The 25,400-nt window shown below is 38.1% G+C and overlaps 1 protein-coding gene across 2 annotated transcripts; it reads right to left on the bottom strand.

Moving 5' to 3' along the window:
- Window positions 1–7,946: 7,946 nt before the first annotated feature.
- On the bottom strand, window positions 7,947–25,010 carry LOC111874669 (reticulophagy regulator 3). 2 transcript variants are annotated; one of them, XM_023870365.2, is made up of 6 exons: window positions 24,619–25,010; window positions 24,375–24,536; window positions 16,620–16,725; window positions 15,041–15,230; window positions 14,692–14,850; window positions 7,947–10,305 (listed from the first exon to the last, which is right to left on the bottom strand). In XM_023870365.2, exons 1-6 carry the CDS (start codon window positions 24,834–24,836, stop codon window positions 9,725–9,727), a joined length of 1,416 nt encoding a protein of 471 aa, XP_023726133.1. In that variant the 5' UTR covers window positions 24,837–25,010; the 3' UTR covers window positions 7,947–9,724. The 2 variants fall into 2 exon arrangements, with proteins under 2 accessions (XP_023726133.1, XP_033611448.1); XM_033755557.1 differs by lacking the exon at window positions 14,692–14,850.
- Window positions 25,011–25,400: the final 390 nt, after the last annotated feature.

The following is a 25,400-nucleotide window of genomic DNA, read 5'->3' as shown; positions in this document are numbered from 1 at the left end:
CTACATTTCAACTGACTCCTTATGCATTCCAGTTTCTCTTATAAACCCTCAATCAGACAGGCGGTAAATGCAGCTTGCTTCACTGTTGCGTGATGCTGTGTTTACAGAGGCGTTAACTGGCAATGCTGCCGAGAGTTGTTTACTGCTGCAGAGCAACCAGTGTGGTTCGGCACAGAGAAACACCACTTTCCTTACTGTTGCATAACTTGGCAACCGACCGTTTATCAAGAATCTGTTCATGGTAACTCGTTCCACATCCTGTTGCCTGATGATTTGACATGTCACAATAGATACACAGAACACATAACAAGACATAAAATATAATTGTGATAAATCAGGGTATGCAAAACATACCTTGACAAATAGACAGATATACAGAACACATAACATGACATAAAATATAATCGTGATAGATCAGAGTATGCAAAACTACCTTGACAAATAAACATGAATATGGTGCTATAGATGCTATGCTCAAAATGTTACAAGTAGTATAGAAGGAAGCAATTATGGACATGTATGAGAAATGATATAAACTAGTACATAAATTTGGGAAAATTATTCAAATGCAAGAGAATAAAATATTACAGACTGAAACATCAAATTCAAGCTACTAATCATAAAATTAACAAGAATGAGACAAAGCCTAGCAAGGCTACATATAAAAATACAGTGATGAAAGCAAGAGCAATACTTATGTAAGGTTTTAAGCAGAACTGGTTATAAGGTAAGGGTGTCCCTGTCCTTAACTAATTAAGCTCTAGGCCATGAAGGTGTATAGATTTGATTGTGTATACTGAATTATCACAACAAACATAGGTGAACAGATCAAGGTGCTAGGATGATAAGGTACAAAAATAAGACAGAGCACATAAGCCCAACTGTTGTATAGAACAAGAGGAACTGGGTTGCATTCTGGAAATGTTTTCTATAAGTTCACTTTGCATCGCTTTATCTGATGTTAAATATCAGGCATTCAGGGGTCAGTTCCTGTATAAAACATTTTCTTAAAAACAGTTCCCACGCATTTAAGAAACTGCTGTCTCATCCCAAACCTGAAGTCTTTTCTTACCTGTCTTCTTTTAATATTGGGAACTAAAAACAAAAAAGAAAATATAGTCATGTTCAGCTATTCATTATCATTTGATTTATTCATCTAGGCTTTCGTAGTTTTCAATATTAATCCAAATTTAATGTTACAGTGCACCTGACATCAGAGCCAGCAAGTCCTCCATTACCTTCCACTTAATCAAGAACACCATAATCATTAAATAATAACCCATCAGTGTCTTCAATAATGGGGGGTGGGGATAAACTGTTTGCAAGCAAGAAGTCTTGGATACAGTGTTAGAGAAACTGAAGAATTTACCACTTCCAGACCGTTAGGATGTATGAATATATGGAGGAAAAAAAAACAGGATGGACAATATGGTTCTGGATCTATAGACTAAAGGAAGAGATATTACGTAGTGTAAAATATATTGAAATATTGATCTGAAAACATGTTTTCTACACTAGTGTTTTTCCATTTAACCATATACCCTAACAGGTTATGGGCCCAGAATTTCTTGCTCAGTCCTACGTCTGCAAGCATGCTTCTTGCCTTTTTTTCCAGTTGTTCTATTCGCCCTTTCTACCGTTCCATTCTGCTCTGGTGTGTACAGAATTGTCCTTTGATGCATGATCCCACACTCCTTCAGAGGAAATCTCTTAACATATTCTCCGCCATTATCAAAATGAGGCATCCTGATTTTCTATGTTTGGATTTGTACCATGTTCTTACATTCCCATCACCTCTATTTTTCATTGTGTAGATGGTCTTCATTGTGAAATTATTTATGAGAATGAGCATGAACCTCGCTCCTCCCTGACTTTCTTCTTCCACTGGTAAACAGATGTCTGAATGAATTACAACTTCTGCTTGGCTCATCTTGCTGGCTTTCAAGACCACCTTAACATGTGTACCTTTAACACAAGCAGTGTTCATCATCAGTATCACTAATTCTATTGTAGCTGTCATACCTCCAGCCAGAAATTCCATTGATTTCCTGTACCTAGTCTCCTGTTCCAAAGCCTGTGCACTTTCTTCTCTGCTGCAGCCACATGGCCAACCTCCTGAGCAATGTCCAGTTTGTAGATTCCATTCAAATTTGACCAGTGACCTGCACCTCTCCTTGAACTATGCAACCTTGAGAAAAAGTGACTATTAATCCCTTTTCAACTATCTTGCATAGACAAGTTAGTCCCGGAACATATAAAACACCCTTATTTGCCTTATCAGCAGAGTATAGCTTGGTATCTTGTATCAATAGTAGACTCACACAATCACTTGAGATCTCTGTACCTGAACTTTCCATTGCCATACTATCAGGCAATATCTGTCATCTAATCAATCCATAACACCAGTAAATTTGCCTAATTCAGCATCAGTCACTGCAAGGTTTTGGGTCACTGACATAATTTCATTCAGGTACTGTTACATATTAAGAGCGATTTCTAGTTTCATGGGGGACAATCTTCTCAGCCATCCTAATCTTTACATTAATAATTTATCTTCATACCTATGCTGAAGCTTCACCCACACTTCTTTCACAGTTTTTGAACTTCTATCACAGGATATAAAATCTCATCCATCATAAGACATATCTTTGACTTCACTTTTGCACCCTTGACATTTATTTCATTACCAATCACCAAATTCCACAAATCTTCAGATTCTAGGAATATCCTCATGCCAAATTTCCAGTTACTGTAATGGTTTTTTCCACCAGATTCTTGATGGTAGAAAGCAACCAAAGTCCACTTGGTACTGGATAAGAGGTTTGGGATGGCTCCTATGATGCTGAGCTCCCTCCTCATGTGTTATCCATTTCCCCTTTAACATGGAACATTTTGCTCAGAGAAATCTTCTCTTCTTCAAGACTCAAGTGAAGATATATAGGGCTCTAACAAAGCATCACCCTGAGGGCAAATAACCTCTTGCTATTTCACAATTCACAGTTCTTTCATTAAAGTCATTATTACTTTTCAATTTAACCATCTACCCTAATACAGATTACATACATATTAGGAGATAAAAACCACTATCCAAAATGGCAATTTATGGTCAAAATCAAATAAATAACAGAATTCTTTAAACTTATTTGGTACTTGGCACTTAGAGAACACATTTTAAATTGTCAAAATTATACTAACTTCCATTGGTAATGCCAATTCTTACTCTGTGGCCCTCCAGATCTCCAAACATCTCAAATACTTATGATTTTAAAAGTGCCAGAAAACAGCGAGAAACTGTATTAAACTGAATTTGTAATTTGATTCTGACATTACAAAATGTTAACCCTTTTGTATTCATTTGGCTTGTTACCTAAACTTTTATGCAAATATAAAATATGTCACTTACCTTACAGTATCCATTCCAATGAAACTTATGTTTGCACATAATGGCATAATTCTTTGATGCACTTGCACTGAAATAGCAATAAAGAACTTCAGATCCTCATATTTTATTCCCACAGCCAGGAGAACTCAGTTGTTTATGAGTAACTGTTGTTCTCACTACAGTCTTATTGTTCTTAATAATGGTTGTAACTAACTGCATGCATTCCAGTAATTAAAGGAAGAAAATTAAGAAACCTTTCCCTTTTACAACCTTATGCCAGTGTTCCAGAATAACATTTTAAGCAAAAAAGCATTTATGATGTATTTCAACCTTTCAATTTACAAGCAGTACACAGGCACTTTTACATCCATGTACTTCTGACAACATTCAGAGACTGGCCTCATTACCTCTAATATATCAATAAAAATACTGAAACCAAACTGTTCACCAAGTACAGACATTGACACCAGCTGCATGTGATAAACTGCTGTAACATACAAAAACTTAATAAATCACAGAAAACATGGAGTCCTGTATGCATATTTTTGGCCTTCTGAGAGCTTTAATACTTAAAGGGGATGAAATACTGACTTGAAACATTCACAGAACAGACATATAGCACCTAACTTAATCACTTCTGCTACCTATGAATCTAAAATGTATGTGATATATTTCACTAACTGAGCCACAACCCAATCTGGTTGATATTTAAAAAGACTGGGGTTGAATGTAGTTTGAATGTATGCTCTGAGATGGCAAAAACCACGCAAAAATACTTATCTTTTAAGCGTTCTGTCTCTTATCCTGGACACAGAAATGTTTCATGTGACGTTCAATTGGCCCTCTAATTCTCCTAACATAATAGGATGTAATGAAATTATATGAACCCTGCCCCTTCTACTACAGTATGTATGTAGAATTTGTCTGGAAGAAACTGGACTGACAGCAACACACAATATAGCAGAGCCAATGAGAGGATCAACACAGCTTTACTCCATCTGATTAGCAGCTACCTCTTTAAGTATGCATTCCGCACTCCTACCAGTTGCTGCCATAAATCACAGGTAGTACTAATGTTGATTCTTTCTTTGACTACAGTACCACTCTACATGGACCAGGATAATAATGCAAAAAAACTGTCAGGAAAACATTCAAATCCATGAAACAGAAAGTGACCAACATGATGAGCAAGCCTGACTCTGCCAGTCATATGTTACCACTACACAACCTCCCTCCTCCCGTAGATATTGTTAATCACACAAAAGAATGACCATGCCTACTGTCTGTCTTCCCTCTGGAACAAGACAACCATGCTTCTCAACTTGTGAGGGACTATTTTGTTCCCTATGATCATTCATCACATGGATATGGCATATAGTATGCAGAGGTGAATTCACCTGACACTTCAAAGGGTTATGTAGAACAATCCTAAAATACTTCCATGACAGCTATAACTTTTAAACTCGTTCAAGACTTCCATAGGTTTACACACTGCAGTTACCTATCATATACTAGTCTAAAGCTTCTACTTTGTATTTAATAATCAGATAACCATTTTACATACATACTGGGCTCTAGAAATATAACTTCCACAAATCAGCAACTTAACAAAATCTATTCATCCTTGAATTTGCAATACACTTCACATAAATATTTTTAATCTAACATTAGATATTAAGATCAAAGAAAGAAAATAATGTGCTTTTAAATTGTCCTTCTGCACATTACATATGATAATACAACCTCTTTACTAAATTCCAATACATTTAAACCAAAATTAACATGCACTCACCAGTTTCTTACCTCACCCATAGCAACCAGGCATGCACATTTCTGGAGCTACAGGTAATATTATAACAAAGCATCACAAATATGGATTCAATTAACAATCTGAAAACCAAGTAATTTGGATTAATGTCAAGGCATCAAATTCCAAAGCATGTGAAAATTAAGAAAAAATAAACTTCTGTATCTGGGTGGGCTGATTGTGAGTTCTACTAAGTTGGCATAAATTAAAAAATCAGGACTTCAGCCATCCAACGAGCTGCTTGTTGAAAGCTACCGTTTTACAGGACGTGAGGCCACGTAGCCTGGCAGCAGTTTACAGACATTTTAGAGAAATGTATGGCTAACATCTTCAGAGTCAATGAGTATACAAAGAAAACAAGCAGGAAGTATAAACAATAGGAAGTTCCTTTCTGCTTACTTACATGGCTTACTCTCTGAAGCTAAAGAAGGATGCAGCATGTTTCCTCAAGCTTATACCAGACTACATGGTGTCACATATCAGAATATACCAACTCATCACAGACACCGCTGTGAAAATCTCAAATCTCATGAAGGTAACTGCCATTGTTTCCAAACGAATTAGTAATCAAAACTGGATGCTACTCACACATGGCTACTTCAAAGCAAGTCATCGGTGCAACTCCCACAGCCCCCAGCTGTATACATCCAAGTTGTCTTACTGGTGTTTCAACGTCTCATAACACTATGGGCCTTCACAGCGTGTTACAGGGATTTNAACTGGATGCTACTCACACATGGCTACTTCAAAGCAAGTCATCAGTGCAACTCCCACAAACAACTTACACAGCCCCCAGCTGTATACATCCAGGTTGTCTTACTGGTGTTTCAACGTCTCATAACACTATGGGACTTCACAGCGTGTTACATGGATTGCTTTACCTTTACCTTACAGGTGAACGCAAGAAAAAGATGATTTCATATCTTCTAAATTATATTTAAGTGCAAATACACTTTCCATGAGGCACACAGTAGCATAGTTGGTCGAAAGTCAAAAGTTCAATTCCTGACGAGGTCAGTGGATTTTTCAATTGACCTAGTCCTCCCAGCTACACTATGGCCAAGGAGTCAACTCAGCCTCTAACAAAAATGAGTACCAGGAATCTTCTTGGGGGTAAAGGGTGGTCTCCGCCAACTGTCTAGAAACTGTGGAAGCCTCAACATCTCAACCTTATGGACCTTCACAGCCTGTTAAAGGGAATAGCATTACCTTCTTTTACCTTCTTCATATTGCAGCTGTGTGAATTGTCTTAAAGACACATCTTCAAGCTGAATAATTTAGTCTCATCCCCTCACTGTAAAATGCATCAGTCATCTCCATACTCATATTCAAAGTAATGAAATGGCCATCACAGCAAAAGAATAATCATAAAACCCCCTACTATTCACACATACAAGATACAATGTGTGCTTTGGTTCGACACTGGAGACAGTGGCTACCACAGATGTAAAAAATCAGCTTACAAAATATAAAAACTTTTAAACTTACTTTGGGTGAACTTTTGCTTGTATAACATTAACTATAATAATATTTTACTATCAGTAACCCTAACAACTGGTCAAATACGGAAAACTTGAACCAACAATACAAGAATGGATATGTGGGAACTGCCCACATTCAAGCAAATGTTAGTGACAGCTCAGGTACCATTGCTTAGCAAAGGTGAGTAAACAGTTGTTGCTATGTACGGTCTACAACAATATCTGACCATGGGAAGCACCCACAGTGAATCGTGTGCTACCCAATCGCAAGCTAGAAACCATTTGCTGCCTAGCATTGACTGAGTAAACAGCTGGTGCTAGGAACCAGGATCAGACCATATGATGTACAAAAATTGATAAATTCCTTGAAATTGAGAAAGGCCTGTGGAATTGACGGCATCCCAAATGAATGCCTGTGGCAACTTCCAAGACGACCATTGGTTCACCTAACTCATTTATTTAATCACTGTCTTCGGCTCTCTCGTTTTCAAAATACGTACTTGGAAGAAAGCAAAAGTAATAACTTTACCTAAACCCGGCACAGAGCCAAAATTCCTGCAAAATTTATGTCCGATCAGCCTCCCGTCCATGACAGGAAAACTATTCGAAAAAGTAATTTTGAAATTACTACAAAAACATATTGAAGAAAGGGGCCTGCTCAACACAAGCCAATTTGGTTTTCGTGCACGTCACAGCATGACATTGCAATGTATGAGGCTGGCGGACCACGTGACCCTTAATTTCAACAATAAAATGTCTATGGCTGCGGTGTTCTTGGACACTGAAAAAGCCTTTGATACCATGTGGCACTCAGGATTGCTGTATAAGTTATCAAAATTTGAATTCTTGAACAGTTTGACCAAACTTATTGGGTCCTTTCTTTCTCAACTTAATTCATGGTTTCAGTTGAAGGCTAAATGTAAACACCAAGTGAAATGCAAGCAGGGGTGCCACAAGGTTCAGTCCTTTCCACTACTCTTTTCAATTTGTACATAAATGATGCCCGCCAAACACATGCTGTTCACAGGGCCCTCTTTGCGGAAGACACCTTTTATTTGCATGCGACAGATCGCAAGAAAGGTTTTACTGTTGGAAAACTCCAGCATGGTCTCAGCTCAATGGAGACCTGGTGTGAGCGCTGGAATATCAAAATTAATGAAGACTCAGGGAGTCTACTTCTCCCGTAGTCATCGAACGCCCGAGTCTTGTCTCACTCTAAATGAATAAAATATTCCATTTGTAAACAGTGCAAAATATCTAGGTGTAATCTTTGATAAGAGAGTTACATGAAGATTACACCAAGAAATGATTGAAGCCAAGGCCTTCAGAACATTCATTAGAGTATATTCCCTTATCAAAAGTGAGCAATTGAGCACTAACATTAAATTAACCCTCCACAAAGCTCTCGTTAGATCTGTAATGACTTGTACTAGTCCTGCCTGGCTCGGACTTTGCGGCAGACACCCATCTAGTGAAATTGCAGTCCCTGCAAAACAAGGTTCTCCGCACCACTGGCAATTTTCCAAGGCGCACATCAGTCCGTGGGTCCTTCCCATAGTCGCATACTGTTGTAGACCATACATAGCAATGGCTGTTTACTCACCATTGCTAAGCAATGGTACCTGAGTTGTCACTGTAACGTTTGTTTGAATATGGGGAGTTCCCACAGATACATAAGAATAGGTTCAATATTTTAGAGGGAAATCTATTGCCAAAACAAACACTGTACCTTACAGGAAAACAGATCACCTCAACTTATTTCCTAATTATGTACATGATATGGCTAGGCTGCAGTATTTTATCAACAAGCTGACTTGAAGACACTCATCATTTACCATAGGAGAAGTCACAATACCTACTTTATATGAAGCTGAAGTTGGGTCATGTTTGGATTTCCTGCATAATAAAAAATTTGCGCTTAAAAAGAATAACATTTGAAAAAACTTGTCACTACCTGGCTATTCTTCATTTATGAATATTTATATAATCATCAATGAAACTGTCATATTCTGAAACATGTATCTAATAATGTTATTTAAATTATATTTACAAGTAACATTTAGAAGATGATATCAACCAGATACACTTAAAAATTTTGTTCATCAAGTTATACATAAAGCAGCACGTTCCTGGTTTAAAAAAATATAAGCTGTTAATTAAATTAAAATAGCTGAATGGCGTATACATAAAGTTTCACGAAAATTCACTACAAATATTGTATTGTAGCATCCTATTGCACATTATTAATTAATTAACAGATGTCTCTGAAGTTCTGTCTCACATGCAAACACTTTTGGGCTACACATTCTACATTAGAAGGATGTGTAGCCCAAAAGTGTTTGCATCCTTCTAATGCAGAATGTGCAGCCCAAAAGTGTTTGCATGTGAGAAAGAACTTCAGAGACATGCAAACACTTTTGGGCTACACATCATTCTACATTAGAAGGAAAAAATGCAAGCACAGCAGTCTCCACAGAACAGTTTTCAAAACAGCTGATGACAGTCAATGATGGTCGAAACATGTAGTGGACAATGTGGTTTTTAAAATAAGTTTAAAAGATGCAAACAAAAAATTTAAGTGTTTCATGCAAGACTGAACATCAGAGACATTTGTTAATTCGCTACAAAAATTTTTGTTTCCTTGACTACAGAATTAAAAGTCACATAGTCCCATGCATCTCAATTCAACTGGACAATATAAAGGTATAACACATTACAACTGAAAGGTACATTGTCTCAATTTAGTTACCCTGACTTTGGTCTGGGAAACTACAGCACTGTAATCACAGACTGGTGTTAATCATGGTCAGATGACGCTACTCCCCTCGGTGCCATAACTAGTTTCAACAATTTGATCAAAATTATAAGATCTTAAATACATTTATAAAATCTTTGTAAGTTTCCACCTTAGCTTTTCTGTGCAGTTAAGGTGAGTGAGCTCTTTTTTCTTAGGTCATCAGAAAATTTAATTCTATGCGAATTTGTTTACTTCTCCTATGTTATTCTTATCAAACAACATGTTCTCACACAGCTATGGTACAAGCATGTTATTTATTATGACAGATCATCTTGTGAAACCATTTCAAAATCTTCTTCACTATCATCTGATGATGTTTGTTCATTGAGCTGCTGTACTTCCAGTTTCCTTCGTTCCCTCTGTTTTGCTCCACTGCCAATAACTGTAGATAGTAAACTTTGACCCATAGCTCCTAGATTTGATATATTCTTCGAGACAACATGCATGACAGATGAAGTGAGCATTTCTCCAACATCTGCTGGAGCTGACTCACTTGTCTTTCTTACTGAAGATGGATTTTGAGATGAATGGCTAATATCAGAAAACATGAGACCTTGAGTGAAAGCTTTATCTTCCTCATCAGAACTGTCTCCATTAAAATGTGAGCTCTGAAAGTGTATTCCTGCTATATCTTCCTCATCTGACTCAGAAAAATCTGGACCAAGAGTTTGTTTTATGTGCTGTGGACTTTCACATATCTTCGGTGGCTGTGGTAGTGGTGGCTGTGCAGACGTTGCAAGATCAAATTCACTGACATCCAAGCCATCTGTGCTTCCCTCATCATGAGATGGCATAACACTTACTCCAGTTGTAAATGAAGTTTGTGTGTTTGAAGAATCTGGCCAGGCAAAGAGAACAGTTACTTTAACAATCCAGCACATTTTTATTTTATAACTGAAAGGTTACAATGCTGTTCTCCCAGAGTTCTTTTCTGTGGAAAAATCTTTGGCATGTGAAATAACACAACTAAATGGAATATGGTATCAATATTTTGTACAAAAAACTTGTTAGCACAAGCATTAGTCCTTTTACACTGAAGGGAGGACACTTCAATTGATGTTATAGACTGCATTCAGTCTTATCAATGAAATGATTTCAGGTTGACAGCATGATTCACTATAATTAGCAGCAGTAACATGAAATTTTCCTTGTTTAAAAAGTATGCCAGAAATTATAAACAATGGATCTTCCTGAATAATATTAGAAATGCTTTATTTGAGGTTCTCAAAGCAGTGACTATGAAGAGTAAGATCTTTATATTATTATTATTGTTGTTGTCATCAACATTGTTGTTGTTCTTGTTGTTGTAGTTGTTATTATTATTACTTTATTATATTTTATTTAAACTGCAAATGGGTTTCCACCTAGTGGCAGTGATACTACAGTAAGACACAACACACAAAGTAACACACCACACTCAAACAAAACTCAGAACACAAAACTACACAACCAATAAAGGACACACTACACAAATTGAATACAGTGCAAATATGATTAGAACTACAACACATACAAATACAATTAAATAAATTAATATTAATAAAAAATGAGTATGCTATACACTAAACAGTAATGGAATATGTAATGTCATGTTATGATGCGCCCACATTTCACAATGACCTCCTTTTCATTCCACTTCACTACACTTACGTACCCTTCACATCCTCATACCAGCTTACTTTGCTTTACTTCACTTCACTGCACTGCACTGCACTGTNAGTAATGGAATATGTAATGTCATGTTATGATGCGCCCACATTTCACTTCACTTCACTGCATTTTCAGATGATTTTTCCCACACCTTCACTTCGCCTTATTTCTTTCCTAATTCTTCTCCTAAAATAACTTGATTTAGAGGAGAGAGTCCCTAAAGCATCTGTAGACACTTCCTTACTGTGGTATTCAGGGTCCAAATTTTTCTCAGTATTTTATGTGGAATAAATCTTTCGATACTCTCTGAGTATTACAATCTTAAAATTATTCCATACCTCCTCAACGCATCTACCATTGCTTGTCCATATTGTGAATTTATCCTGGAGGAAGGTTTGTAGCCCTAAAACATTTGCTTTATGCTACACTGGGACTAATCCCTCTACCTGAGGTCGACAGTAATTTTCTTCCCATTCTACTTCTCATAATGCCCCACAATGGTCACTGTAGTATGCCGCAAGAGGTGAACGAACTTTCCCACCGGACTAAATAAACATCCAGCAATGCGTCACCTTGGGTGGGACTACTACTACCTGCGTGTACCCATTTTCCCATACCAGTCTATTTACAAATGTCTGACTTCTGCTAGTGCATTCTACATTACCATTCCAATCGGCATAGGGTAAATTTAAATCTCCTCCAACGAGCTTTGTAAAATTTCCTAAATAATCAGTTTGGGCCGCCACTCTTTCTATAACTCGCACGTCCTCGTTCGGAGCTCTGTAAATGCCTATGATTTTCCATGTAAATTTATGGTCCCTGCCTGTCACTTCAACTGCTATCATCTTGAAATCCTCTTCCACTCATAATTCCAGCAAGCAATGTAATTTTTTGCACTAATGAACATTCCACCACCTCGAGGATTCCTGTGTCTCCTGAACATTGTGTAATCGTCCCTAAATACTTCAGCACTGCCAATTTCCTCTCTAAGCCATGACGCCTTACATATTATAACATCAGGATTATATGTGTGAACTAAACTCCACATATCCAAAGATTTATTAAGGATACTCCTGCAATTTTTCCTGCAGCAAAACCAGCAAATTGCCCTCTATTCTCTGTGTCCCTCTTGTGTTTATCTATTCATCACTTGTCAGCTTTCTGTCTTCCTCCTCACTTCTTCCCTCCTTGTCACCTGCCAGACTAGCATCAGATATTCTTGGGTAATTGTCTTTAATGTCCTTTCAGGCATTCCCTCACTGTTAGCTCTCAGCAACAGTCATTCCTTCAAATTCTGTTCTCTGCCGGCGAAGCCACAAACTCTAGAATACAGTTGGCCTAGTTTTCTCGCTCCACTTCAATTTATGTGCAGTCCATTCCTACCAAAGTCCCAATTCTCAACCCAACTCTTCAGATCTACAAATGTAATACCCAGTGTCTTCGCTATCCAGTCGTATCTGCTGTTTACTGCTCCAATCCGCACCTCTGCGCCTAAGTGTGGTACTCAGAACTAATCTGGATTGAGGAAACTTAGTGTTTGCCTTATTCACTAGAGCATGCGCATCAGCCATCACATAATTGTAACACGATGCAGTTTGGACAAAACCTGGTATTTGGAGGTACATTACATCTCCATCTTCAGATTTAAAAAGTAAGCCAAACAAGAAACCAGTAAGCCTGCTTCTTACTGGTTTCTTGCCTGGCTCACTCTTTGACCCTGAAGATGGAGGCAGTATATTTTTTCAAGATGTCAGCTTTCCTGAAATACAAAGCATTAAAACCAAGAAGACCATACCCTTCATTACTAATGATGTTAATATGGGAATTTCTTCCAATTCTTTCTTCATCAGATACATCATCCTATAATCTTTAGCATAAAAATCAACACAAAAAGCACACAGGAATAAGTTGGGCATGAGTCACGCTTCATTACCAGCATTTGACAGACATCATATGATATGAGGGTGGATAAAAGTTTACCTTTTTTTTTTAATAATATACATACCTGAATCACCAAACTCTCACTACCTTTCAAGAGATTCTCCTTTAACACTAACACATTTTTTCTCCATTGTTCTGGCAAGTTACTGATGCCAACAGCATAAGAAGTTTTATCTTGTTTGTGTAGCCAGTTCAGGACACTGCATTTAAGTTCATCTTCAATTTGAAATTTATGTCCTTCTATGTGCACCTTCTGGATGTTTAGTTTGTGTGTGTGTGTGTTTTTCTGTGTTTGTGTACAGGTAGAGGCCTTGTGACGAGCTGATCACCCGCCCAAGGAGTCCTACCGAATGTGTAAGATCTAGAAAAACCGAAGTGAACAGAGAAGTTCATGGAGGTACACCTAGGCCCACTGGGGCTGCAGTGCTGGGGGGGGGATGCACCTTCAATGATCCAAACAAATGAAAATGACTGGGACTAAGTCAGGGCTGTAAGGTGGGCAGTTCATGATTTTCCTGTCCAATGTTGCACTGCTGCCTTCTTCAAAACTGCCATACACTGATCTCTAACAGATTAACACGTTTTTCTTCCAAACTTCTTGGTGCACATCACTGAGACACAAGTTCCTGTAATACTGTACATTAATTATGCATGCATGCAGAAGATCACTCCTTCTGTATCCAAAAACAAAACTTCCAATCATCAACCTGCTGACAGTTGTGTCTTAAATTTGTCAGCTGGTGACTGACACCATTCCATGCTAGCCTGCTTTAACTCTGGAGTGTAGGACTGCACCCACTCCAGGAATAGCTCTCGTCCAATTCAAACTGGGACAGATGTTTGGCAAACACGGGATTACACTGTGCCTTCTGGTTGAACACTATCTTAGAGACCCACACGCCACACACTTTCTTGAAAGAGTGTTCATGGATAACTGTTTCAACTCTTCCAACTCTTAAGCCACTGTTGGATTATCATATACTGTAATCCACCTGTTTCCCAAAATCAGCTCTCTAACTCAGTGACTGTTCACAATGAATACAACTTTTGGCTGAGCATGAGCATGCTTCTTTGTGGTCTTCGGAAAACTGAACAAGGTCCTACCCCCATTCTGTGCATTTAACCTTTGAAGAATTTCTGCTGGTTTCATTTCTTTCTTGCTAGGAAACTGATGAAACAGCACTGTTCCACACTGGGAGTGACAAGGTCTCGCACCATCCTGTATGAATTCAAATGCTCAGAAACAGGCTGCAGGACCACTTGCCAGGCAACGAGTGCAGTACTGCCACCAACTATCAATAAAAGAGTTTTATTTTCTTCATGCCTCCGTCTTCAGGGAAAATATAAAGTTCAGGCTAATCCTGAACCACCGTCATACTTCCTTTGCTATGTATTCTATGTTCACAATCAGTTTTATGAATATTTCTTGAAAAACCATTATTTCATCAACTTATTTCTCTATTTCAGGATGGTGTTCCCTGCGTATAAACTGGTTACTAAGTCTCTACAGCCTAGTATTATCTGCATTATCAAAGTTTTCATAACCACAATGCTTACTTCAGACATGCTGAATGGAATGCTAAATCTCAAAAACACATTTATGTGTAAGCATGCAATTCAAAGTGGAATTCACCTCCAGTCTCTGTATCAAGGGCAAAATCCTCAGTGCCATTTAGAGAAGGTTCCTGGTCCTCATCTTTGTCAAAATCAACAGGGTCTCCAGCCAGCTGCAACAAGGTGAGATTTTCTCCTGTTTGCTCTGGAAGGTATTCCTCCACTTCACTGTCTGTATCTGCACAATCATTTCCTCATTAAGTATTACAATTATTATTCATAATTTCTTTCTTTCATCACAGGTAACCCAAGGCTGCAAAATATACAGCATATAAGACAACTCAGGTTTCTCCAGTTTCATGGAACAGCAAAAGCATGATATGTTTCAAGTTAAATTACTTTTTAAGTTATACAGTACCTTTGCTTACCTTTGCCTTTTGTTCTGAAAAGAGTTCTAATGCCTTTCAGTTTTTCAATAACAGATGGAGGCAACAAATGTATACAGATTCCTGGTCCTATCATAAACAGCATTACAAGAACGTAAGCTATGACAGAGCCTGGTACTGCACGACCGATAAGAGTGAGGCCAAAAAAACAGCAACTCATGCCACAGCAGAACTGAAAATTGAAGACAGGTTAGTTGTATAGGGTTATAACTTGGTGGTCAATATACCCAGTTTCTTTGTAAATCATTAATCAATTCCAGACATTCCAATATGAAGAATCCTTGGTTCGCAGTCCCATGACATTAGAAGACAAGAGTAAGGAAGTATATTTTTCATGAAAACTTAAACAGTTCCATCTAGTGTGACTGGTGAAGAGTTTTCTTATTTAAATTATTTATTATTCAAATATATTTTTCATCATTATCATACACATCTCATTAAGTCCAACATACAAGGGGGGACCCAAAAATAACCGGAACCGACCTGTTGCGCGCGCATGCTTTGTAGTTACGAGTTGTGCTGCTAGGTGGTGTTAGCTGGGGGTCTCCCGCGACCGTTAGTAAGCTGGCGTCAGTCTGAGTTAAGTGGTTTGCTGTGGTGCTCTGTTGTGTGCGTTCCTGTTTCAACCCTTTGGCGATTAGTGAGATGGCCGACCAGAAGGAACAAAGAGTGTGCGTGAAATTTTGCTTTCTGTTAGGGAAAACTGCACTTCACTCTTCAAGTCGCGGCAAACATTCACGCGGTTTTCTCTTTGGTCATCTCCGAGCAAGCGAGGAACAAATTTTGCAGACACCCGTCTCATGTGCAAACCTTCGGTTAAAATTCGCTGGACCGTGCTCCATGAGATGTTCGTTTCCTCAGAAAGTTGGTCAATGGTCTTTCGACGATCTTCATCAATTTCACGTTTGATTTTGGCAATGTTTTCGTCATTTCTTCCTGTCGAAGGACGCCCGGGGCGTGGCATGTCTTCTGTTGACATGTTGCCAGATTTGAAACGGGAAAACCACTCGTAGACCTGTGATTTCCCCAAAGCATCATCATTAAAGGCTTGCCGAAGCATCCCAACAGTCTCGGCTGCAGTTTTCCCTAACAGAAAGCAAAATTTCACGCACACTCTTTGTTCCTTCTGGTCGGCCATCTCACTAATCGCCAAAGGGTTGAAACAGGAACGCACACAACAGAGCACCACAGACAAACCACTTAACTCAGACTGATGCCAGCTCACTAACAGTCGCAGGAGACCCCCAGCTAACACCACCTAGCAGCACAACTCGTAACTACAAAGCATGCGCGCGCAACAGGTCGGTTCCGGTTATTTTTGGGTCCCCTTTCGTATACTCTGTGGGTCACACAGCAGTGAATACTTCTAAACTCACTAGGGACATGAGGAGAGGTCCATTAGCACAAATTTAAAAATGCAGAAAAACAAACTCATTTTGATCTTTAATCAAAAGGCAGTTTCAGTTAATGTATCTACAACATGCATACCATTTGTCTTATAGCAAAAAATGTGATTTATAGAAAACAAATGAATTTCAAATTAACTGTAAATTTTACTTACCACACCAGGTTGTTCACCTCTAAGAGTTTTCATCCAGATATAATAATCTTTCAACAGCATGTGAATTTCACTAAGGTAATGACTGATTTCAGGTACGCTTAAAACACTGAAAAAGTGTTACACACACACATTAATAAAGCCACAAATTTTCGTACTTACAAAACAAACTTCCTACCACACATATATTATATACAGTGAACCTCACTTAATGAGCACCTCTCATAACGAGTAATTCGCATAAAGAGCAAAACAAATTGTAAAAAAATGACATGCTTAACTAGCAACATTTTGCATAAGGAGTGACGAGAGGGTAACTCCCAGATTGTGCGCTTGCTACATCATCTGTGTTTAGCACTCGTTCCTCTAGCATCTTAGTGCCACTTGTGATCACACATTTTTCCAAACTTGTGTTCAGCCACATTATTTGTGATTTTTTTTGTGCAAAGTTTAATAACCCTTGCAAAAATGTCCCTGAAGAAAAAGCCGCAAAAAGACAGCCATAAGAAAATAAATATAACCATAGAAATGAAACGTAAAATCACTGAAAAGCGAGAAGGAGGTGTGAGCGTGGCTGATCTAGCACGCACATACAATCAGTCCACATCAACGATTTGCACAATTTGGAGTTGCATTGTGTTTCACAGCAAGAAGGTGTGGAGGAGAGATTGTCAGAGGAGAAGGAGGAGGTAACAGCAAAGCAACAATCTTCTGGCGCAATAAGAGAAATGCTGAAAGCATGGGAAACTGTTGCATCGTACATTGAGAAGCATCACCCTAATAAGGCAGTGGCTATGCGTGCTACAAATTTATTTAATGATAATGCTGTGTCGCATTTTCACCAAATTTTGAAGCATCGGCAAAAACAAATGTCTCTAGACAGCTTTCTAGTAAAAAAGAATTAGATATGTATCATTAATAATAAACTAATTATATCAATTTTTTTTTGTTTTCTGCAAATTGAATTCGCATTCCAGGTTGGTTCATTCCGCATAGAAGAAAAGATGAAGATGATTCACTATCCTTAACAATGTATATATAATTTTCTTTGAATAAACGTTATACATAAGATTTTTTGAGTATTTTTTTTTTGGCATGGAACGCATTATTGTATTTTACATTAATTTATATGGGAAAAATTGTTTCGCTTAACAAGTAAGATTCTGGAACGAATTCTGCTTGTTAAGCGAGGTTCCACTGCAGTTCATTTAATGACATTTTGACCACCTCAGATTACACAGGATTCAATGATAGTATGGTCATGAATAATGAATCAAAGAAATATGGAAGGAAGCAGTCACAACATAATTTAGGCACTACACCAGCATGTGCCTGAAGTCACTTGTGAAAACCACAAAAAAACCTGTCAGGATAGCTGGTCCCTGAGCGAGATGAGAACCTTGGATCTCACAAACATGAAACAGGTGTGATACTCAGTGCAGCACATCATACTTCTCACACCTGGATATCACACTCATCCCACATTAGACAGTTTCTAACAAACTACAGGAAAAAGGAAAAAGTTCTTGTAGTTACAAAATGTATGAGGACTATTCGGAAAGTAAAGTCTGGTGAGCTGTTAACAAAACAAACAGTGAGAAAAGCCAATTTCATTATATATAAAAAATACATACATACTTAAGCTACTTCTCAGTGTAGTCATCACCACAATGGAGGCATTTGTCATATCAGGGAATAAGTTTTTGTATGCTACAGCTACATCATAGCGACATCACCATCACAGGGAATGGCCTGTACACATAACATCACAAAAACCTGGTATACATCACTCCAACTAAACAACCTGTTGGGTGATACAAAGAATGATGGGTGCAGGCTCCACAAGATGACAGCAAGGTCAAAACCACACAACCTAATTTATGAGAGAAGATCCCGATACCCAGGCGTCCCACACTATAATTGCTTCTACCACTGGAAAAGCATATCAACATGTAGGGGTCACAAAGTTTTAAACAGATTTATTACAAATATCTCATTTCTATACAATTTCAATTTTAATTTTTAATTCTAGATTTTACTCCCTAAGTATTTAAGTGATTGAGATCAGTTCTTTCTAGGGGGCCCAACTGAGTAGGTGTCCTCCTTTCTCACCTGAAGATAGAAACAGATCCGGTTTATGCAACTTTGTGTCCTCAGAATTCCGGACAATGGAAAAAGTCCAAAAACCCAGTAATTCTGTGTGATCCACCTCAGTGTCCAAGTTTTCCAAAGCTGTGAACCTATTTGAGATTTCAACACAATACTGCTCTTTACCCTCTACCTCATTTAATTTCTTGAGACTGATCCTCTCCATATGAATTGTGTGTGTTGTGTGTTTGCTCAATGCCAGTCTTTCTTTAACCTCTGCTGCCACCAGGAAGTGGTCAGTATCACAACCTGCTGCCTGAATGATCGGACATCAATTATACTTGAATGCCGTCTCCTATCTATCAAAATATGGTGAATCTGATTGTGCATCTTCCCATCAGGAGATGTCCAACTGAATTTATGGATGTTATGATGTGGGAACGTACTTCTGACAGCAAGATTTTTCAATGTGACAAAGTTCACTATTCAAACTCCATTATCATTACTAATTTCATGCAAACTCTCATTCTCAATTGCTGGTTTGAAAATGTTTTCCCTCCCTACTCCTAACAAAATTATCCTATGGTACTTCGGAATTTTATCAAATACATATTCTAGTTCTTCATAGAACCTGTCCTCTGTATCATCAATTTTATCTTCTGTTTGTGTGTGAACATTCATAACAATGATATCACACCAGCAACCTTTAGTAATATATATATCCTATCACTAATGAACTCTACCCTCTTAACACTTTGCGGACCGCGCACCCTTTAAAATGTTTTTTGCTTTTAAACATGGCGGACCATTCGCGTGTTAACAGGTTTTTAGAACACAATAAGTTGCAGCACACTATACATCGCTCTGGCGCCACCTACATTGCACGCAACTGCCTGCAAATGCATGATAAGACTCTGCAACGTTTAGTTAGCAGTCAGTAACTTGATCTCGCTGTTTACTTAACTGACTATAAAGGAAAATGCTTTGCCTTCTTCAAGCTGCGTGTATCAGCCAGTAGCTAGTGGGGAGAATGGATCAAGGAAAAATTCTCCTCCAATGACCTAGCTGACCTGCCTTGTGAGATGCACAGTAATGGATTGTCATTCAGACAGCGACAGTGATGGGGGACAACAAAGAATTGTGGCCACAGACAGTAAAAGTGACAGTAGCTCCGACAATAATGCAGGTAATAACATTGCATGTAGTAACATTGCGGGGACAGCAAAAAAAATCTAAAAAAAATCTAAACCCTGATTCAATATTGAAATATAAAGCATTTCTGATGAATGTGGCAAAGGTCTGGGCTACAGTCCAGATGGTGGCGGCAGAACCAGGATCACACAAAGACTTAGTACGACCGGGCCCATCAACTCCCACCCCACGAAGGCCTCATGTGGACCCCCCAGGGTGACTCTTGAGTGACATGCGGAAAAATACCCTCGTAAAAATTGTGAAGAGTGAACATTCCAAGGGGAAGAATACTTCTAGGCAATGCCATGTTTGCACAGTTCACAAAAAAAGGAGTATGTCTACATTCGCAAGTTCTGTGTAATGCCACTTCACAAAGGGGACAGTTTCCAGAAATATCACATCCTCAAGCACTTCTAGGAGCATTGGTAAGTGTTCTCCAAAAATTTTAGTTCAAAAAATTAATTAGGAGATTTTATATTAATTTTTAAAGTGAACAGTGCACAAGTTAGGGTAGTATGTTTAAAAATGCCGGTCCCCAGGGTGATTTAAATATTTAAATCGCCCGTCTGCAATGAGTTAACTGCTGATACAATTCTCTTATGTATGAAAAACCCTGTACCTAATTCATGATTTTCATTCCCCTTTCCATAGAACAATGTATATTGGCCTGCTGGTTTGGGGCCGCCTCCGCCTCATCTGACCTCCTGTACTCCACTAAATCTAACTTATATTTTGAGATTTCTTCTGCCACTGTCCTGAGCAAACCTGCCCTATACATACCTCTACCATTCCAAGTACCAAATCTCGTATCCATATTGTGATGCGCCTACTTTCACAAAACTTTGGTCAACATACGAACTTGAGTGTCATACAAAACTAAAACCAAAATGGTGGGAAAGTTTCATGAAACAGGTTCATTTAACTCTTTATTTAGTCTCAGTTTACTTCTTAGTGCTTACAACAGCTCGAATTATATACATCTGAATGGCAGCATAACCAGCAAATAATGAATTTTAAAGGATGTGGAAGGAAGCAATCATTACCATATTTGAGGTACGTTCCTGGTATTTGCTGAAAGGACTGAGGAAAACTACAAAAAACATCAGTCAAGATCATTGGTCTCTGGCCTGAGGTTTGAACCTGGAACCTACAGATTATGAAACATTAATAATAATGTCTTGACTGCCAGAAGAATATTACATGCTTTTATCAAAAATTCACTGTACAATAGTGTGCTCAATTGGAAGAAAGTTAAAAAGAAAAAACTGTAAACATTTAGGTAAGTTAGATTATATTTTACTAATAAGAAATAATACTTACATATTTGATCATAAATTAATAAACACTTCATAACTGATACAATATGTTATATTTACAAACACATTAAAATGAGTACGAGAAGCAGCATACAACAAGGTACAACATGCCAAATCCAATACAACTGCACTAACTATAGGCTACATCAATGAATTAAAAAAAAAAATACTAGTTTAACTTCGTATAAGAAATTTACGATTCAGATATTTTAAATTGTTTATTTTTATACATATGATTTGCAAAATTTCCTTTAATACAGTACAACCCTTGAAGATGATTTTGTAAGTAAATGTAAAGTTGTCTCTTTGTTAGTTATGGAATTAATTAATCACCACACGATAAACACACATGGGAGGATAGAAGTGTAACGCCACCATTCTTGACCTTGCCACCAAATTGAGGTGAGTGGTCAGCTTCAGGTAATGGCCAACTTACTCCCTTGGAAAGAGCCCCTGGTACCCACTGGGTAGGAGGCTGGGTGGCCCCAGAGCCAGTCTGGATGCTGGTACTCCCCAAAATTTCTTGCCCTACTGGGAATTAAACCTCAGCCATCCAGCCCATGTAGCCCAACACTATACCAACTGAGATATCCTGGCTTCCCACCTACATACAGAAACAAAATAGATATACTTAGATAGTAACTAACATCATCATCATCAGTAATCTGTCAAGACGACAGGTCCACAGTCTCTTCCAAAACAATTCCTCCACTTAATGCCATCTAGAGCTTTCTCCTTCAAATGACAGTATCCTCTTCTGTCCCCAAGGTCATCCAGCATCTTCTTACGTCTTCTTCCCCGTCTTCTTGTCACTTCTATCCGCTCCTCTATCTTTACTTCGATAACTTCTTTTAGAAGGCAGTTTCTGCGTAAAACATGACCAATCCAATTAGCCTTCCGTTTTCTTATTTCGTGTAGGATATTCCTCTGCTCACTGACTCTAATTAACACTTCTTCATTTCTTACATAATCGGTCCAACTGATCTTCTCCATCCTTCTCCAACACCACATTTCGAAACTTTCCAGATGTTTCTGATCTACTGCCCTAAGTGTCCATGTTTCAGCCCCATACAGAGCTATGCTCCAAATGTAGCATTTCACTAGTTTCTTCCTCAAATTTAAGTCCAATTTGCTGGTAAAAAGATTCTTCTCCTTGCTAAATGCAGCTTTTGCCATGGCAATCCTGGATTTAATTTCAGTATAGTCCATTCGCGGAGATGAGAGAGTCCTTGTAAACAAATCCACGCAGTATATCCTTCGCTCTTTGAATGAAATCATGCAGCGATCACATGATGGGTGTACCATTGCAGGGGCATCCAAAGTTCACTCTTCAGTCTGAATGCAGGTTAACGTGCGTCCGAATGCAGTCAGTACACTGAGTAACTGCGCGCTTTGTCCACTCCTTGCTGTCAGCTGTGGCGACGCGGGGCTTGCTTTCTTTACGCTGTCTCGTCTCCGCGAATGGACTGTAGTACACCTTACATTATCTGTTAACAAGCTACCCAAATATTTAAAACATTTCACACAGTAACTAACATCTTACTTTAATATAGATGATATGTCAGAAAAGTGAACCCTCTCAAAACAGGCCATGACCACGTTCTTTCAAATTCTTTTCAGCTCTCATGATCGTACTATCATTTCTCAAGTGACAATAGATATCTATGATTTGACGCAGAAACTTTAAACGCACTATGACATGGTGTCTCAAAATGTGGGTCGTGACCTACTCCAAGGGGGAGGGGTGTGCCCACATCTCAAGAATTATTTAAAATAAAGTTGTATCCATCCACAGTTTCGGAAAGTCAGTATGATTTAATTTAGGTGTTCTAAGACAGTGTAGATATATTACATGTTAACTGCATCAAACTAGAATATTTAAAGACACAGATGTCTGCTAGGTTATGAGACTCTTCTATTGTGAATCAAGATTGTGGTCTCTGTGGAATGTTTAAAACAAGAGTTTGAACTGAGAGATGAACTTTCTTTATCATTACTTACAAATAGGTAAACCACAGCATTGCTTAGAAGTTCAATGTCAGTGATATCATCATGAAGATGGCATATGTAAATCATATACTTGAGATGCCGGACCTATTAATACTTGACTGCATGGCAGTAATATTATTCTGCTCAGTAACAAAGTAAAATAATTTATTTAAAACAATTTTAATTGTGGCAGAGGAAAATGAAATGTGAAACTGTGAAAATGTTTCCTAGTTTACAGTAATTTTTCAACAATTCACTCTAATTAGTTGAGATATGATAATTTATATCCTCAGCCACATTTCTTCATTGAAACCCTAATCTGGGAATAACTTTTCTGGTCTATAAATGGTAAATTATAATTGGACTAGGGAATGTTTCAACTGCAACTAAAAGGATCCTCAGTATTAGTGTACAGGAGCAATTAAAAGACCTCTCTACTGAGACTTCTTTAAAGTAAAATTTCTGAATGCCTCTTCTTCAATTTCTTATTGATGTGGAAGCTGAGTACAAAGACTTACATGAGAAAGTTATAAAAATACTTATTCCTTTGTACCCACCTATTTGGGTGAAATGGCATTCTCTAGAATTACTGTAATAAGATCAACTACTATTCGCAAATAAATGCAGAACGGTAAATGACAATGGTTATCTTGAAGACAAAACTAAGGTTTAAAAACTATGCTGTGCTGGGCATGCTATTTCTCACGGACAACTATTTTCAGCTTAAAATTTATGATAAGTGTTTCTTTTACAAGTATGTTAACAGACCAACAGGGTTAAATGTGCTAGGCTTTTCTTATTCCTCAACAGCTTTAATTATGGTTGGGGGCACAGGATGAAAATATCACAAAGTGTCAGAATCCCCGCACTGTCAAACTAACATAAAAAAAGAGAGGAGAGGAAACTTTCCTGCTCGTAGACCGTACTTGTATATCATTCATTTCCACAGTCAGTATGGGTGCATCAATGAGTTGCAAGCAACTATGATATGAAATTATTTTCTATTGGACATGTTTCTCATCAAACATAAGGACAACTTATGCATCCTTTTGTGCATGCATACTACCATACAAACAAAGCCAATATGTGAACGTTTAGGGGAAGAACTATTTAACAGAATGTTACACGTGTATTACAATATATGAAATAACATGCAAACATTTAAAAATGTTACCTAGGATGAACAGATATCCAGTCGCCTGTGCTTTGGCTTCTTTCTGCTACTGGCATTGAAATTTCTGGCCAAATTCGCTCTATCCACATATCGTACAAAAATCCAATGAGAATCGTCCAGAACACAAAGCCATAGAAGCGGCACTCGAAGTTAACTGCTAACCTAAAAATAAAAACATACACACTCGATCTCGCCGAAACAAAACGTCAAAGTAATAACCAAATTATTCCGAAATAGTACTTCCCAGAAGAAAAGATTGACGACTAAGATACAAAGTACACTAATGAGTGGGCTTTCCCATATTAACACTCTTTGTAATTTTATAACGTAGGGTTCAAATCGTCCCAACGCTCGAGTAATATGTTCTTCTTCAGTTACAATGTGCACAGCTGGTTCATTTCCTCTGAACTTCCAATGCAAAACTCGCGAAAACCAATCTATCACTCGTCCAGCCATGGCCATTATTTTCACACGTATGTTAAATGCCCTTAACGATCCAGTCACTATATTTATTATTTATACGATAAGTATGTTGTAGTGTGTACACGAAAAATCGCCAAAAGCCTTTCCCTCTACCTCTGCATTTTACGCGTTATCTTCGCCGATAACTATACATATGCTTTCACCAGTGCGCAACCCAGGCGTGCCAACAGATTGACCTTGAATATACGCTACACGAGAATAACCATAACGCGCAAGAACAATTACGTCGTTGGCAGAAAGAGGGGATATACAGTAAAGAGCGAGACAAATGGTATGAAGAGCTATATATGTGTATTGTACCAAAAGCACACTGAATGCAAATTAAATTTAAAGTAGTTTTTTTTTTTATGTTACACAGAATTTTGTATAACCTACACAAAAATATTCACCTTCCTAATGCGTAATTCTGGGCACCGAACTCATCACTCCGAAAACGACTATTGTATCCGGGTTTTAATTTATAAAAATATGCCGTTATTTGAAATTACCATGTAATAACCTCGTTACAAATATCCTCAAACTTCGCAGAACAACTACGGACCG

This window comes from Cryptotermes secundus, unplaced genomic scaffold (genome assembly GCF_002891405.2).
Source record: "Cryptotermes secundus unplaced genomic scaffold, Csec_1.0 scaffold56, whole genome shotgun sequence".
Lineage (NCBI taxonomy): Eukaryota > Metazoa > Arthropoda > Insecta > Blattodea > Kalotermitidae > Cryptotermes > Cryptotermes secundus.
This window is presented reverse-complemented; position numbering and strand designations above follow the sequence as displayed.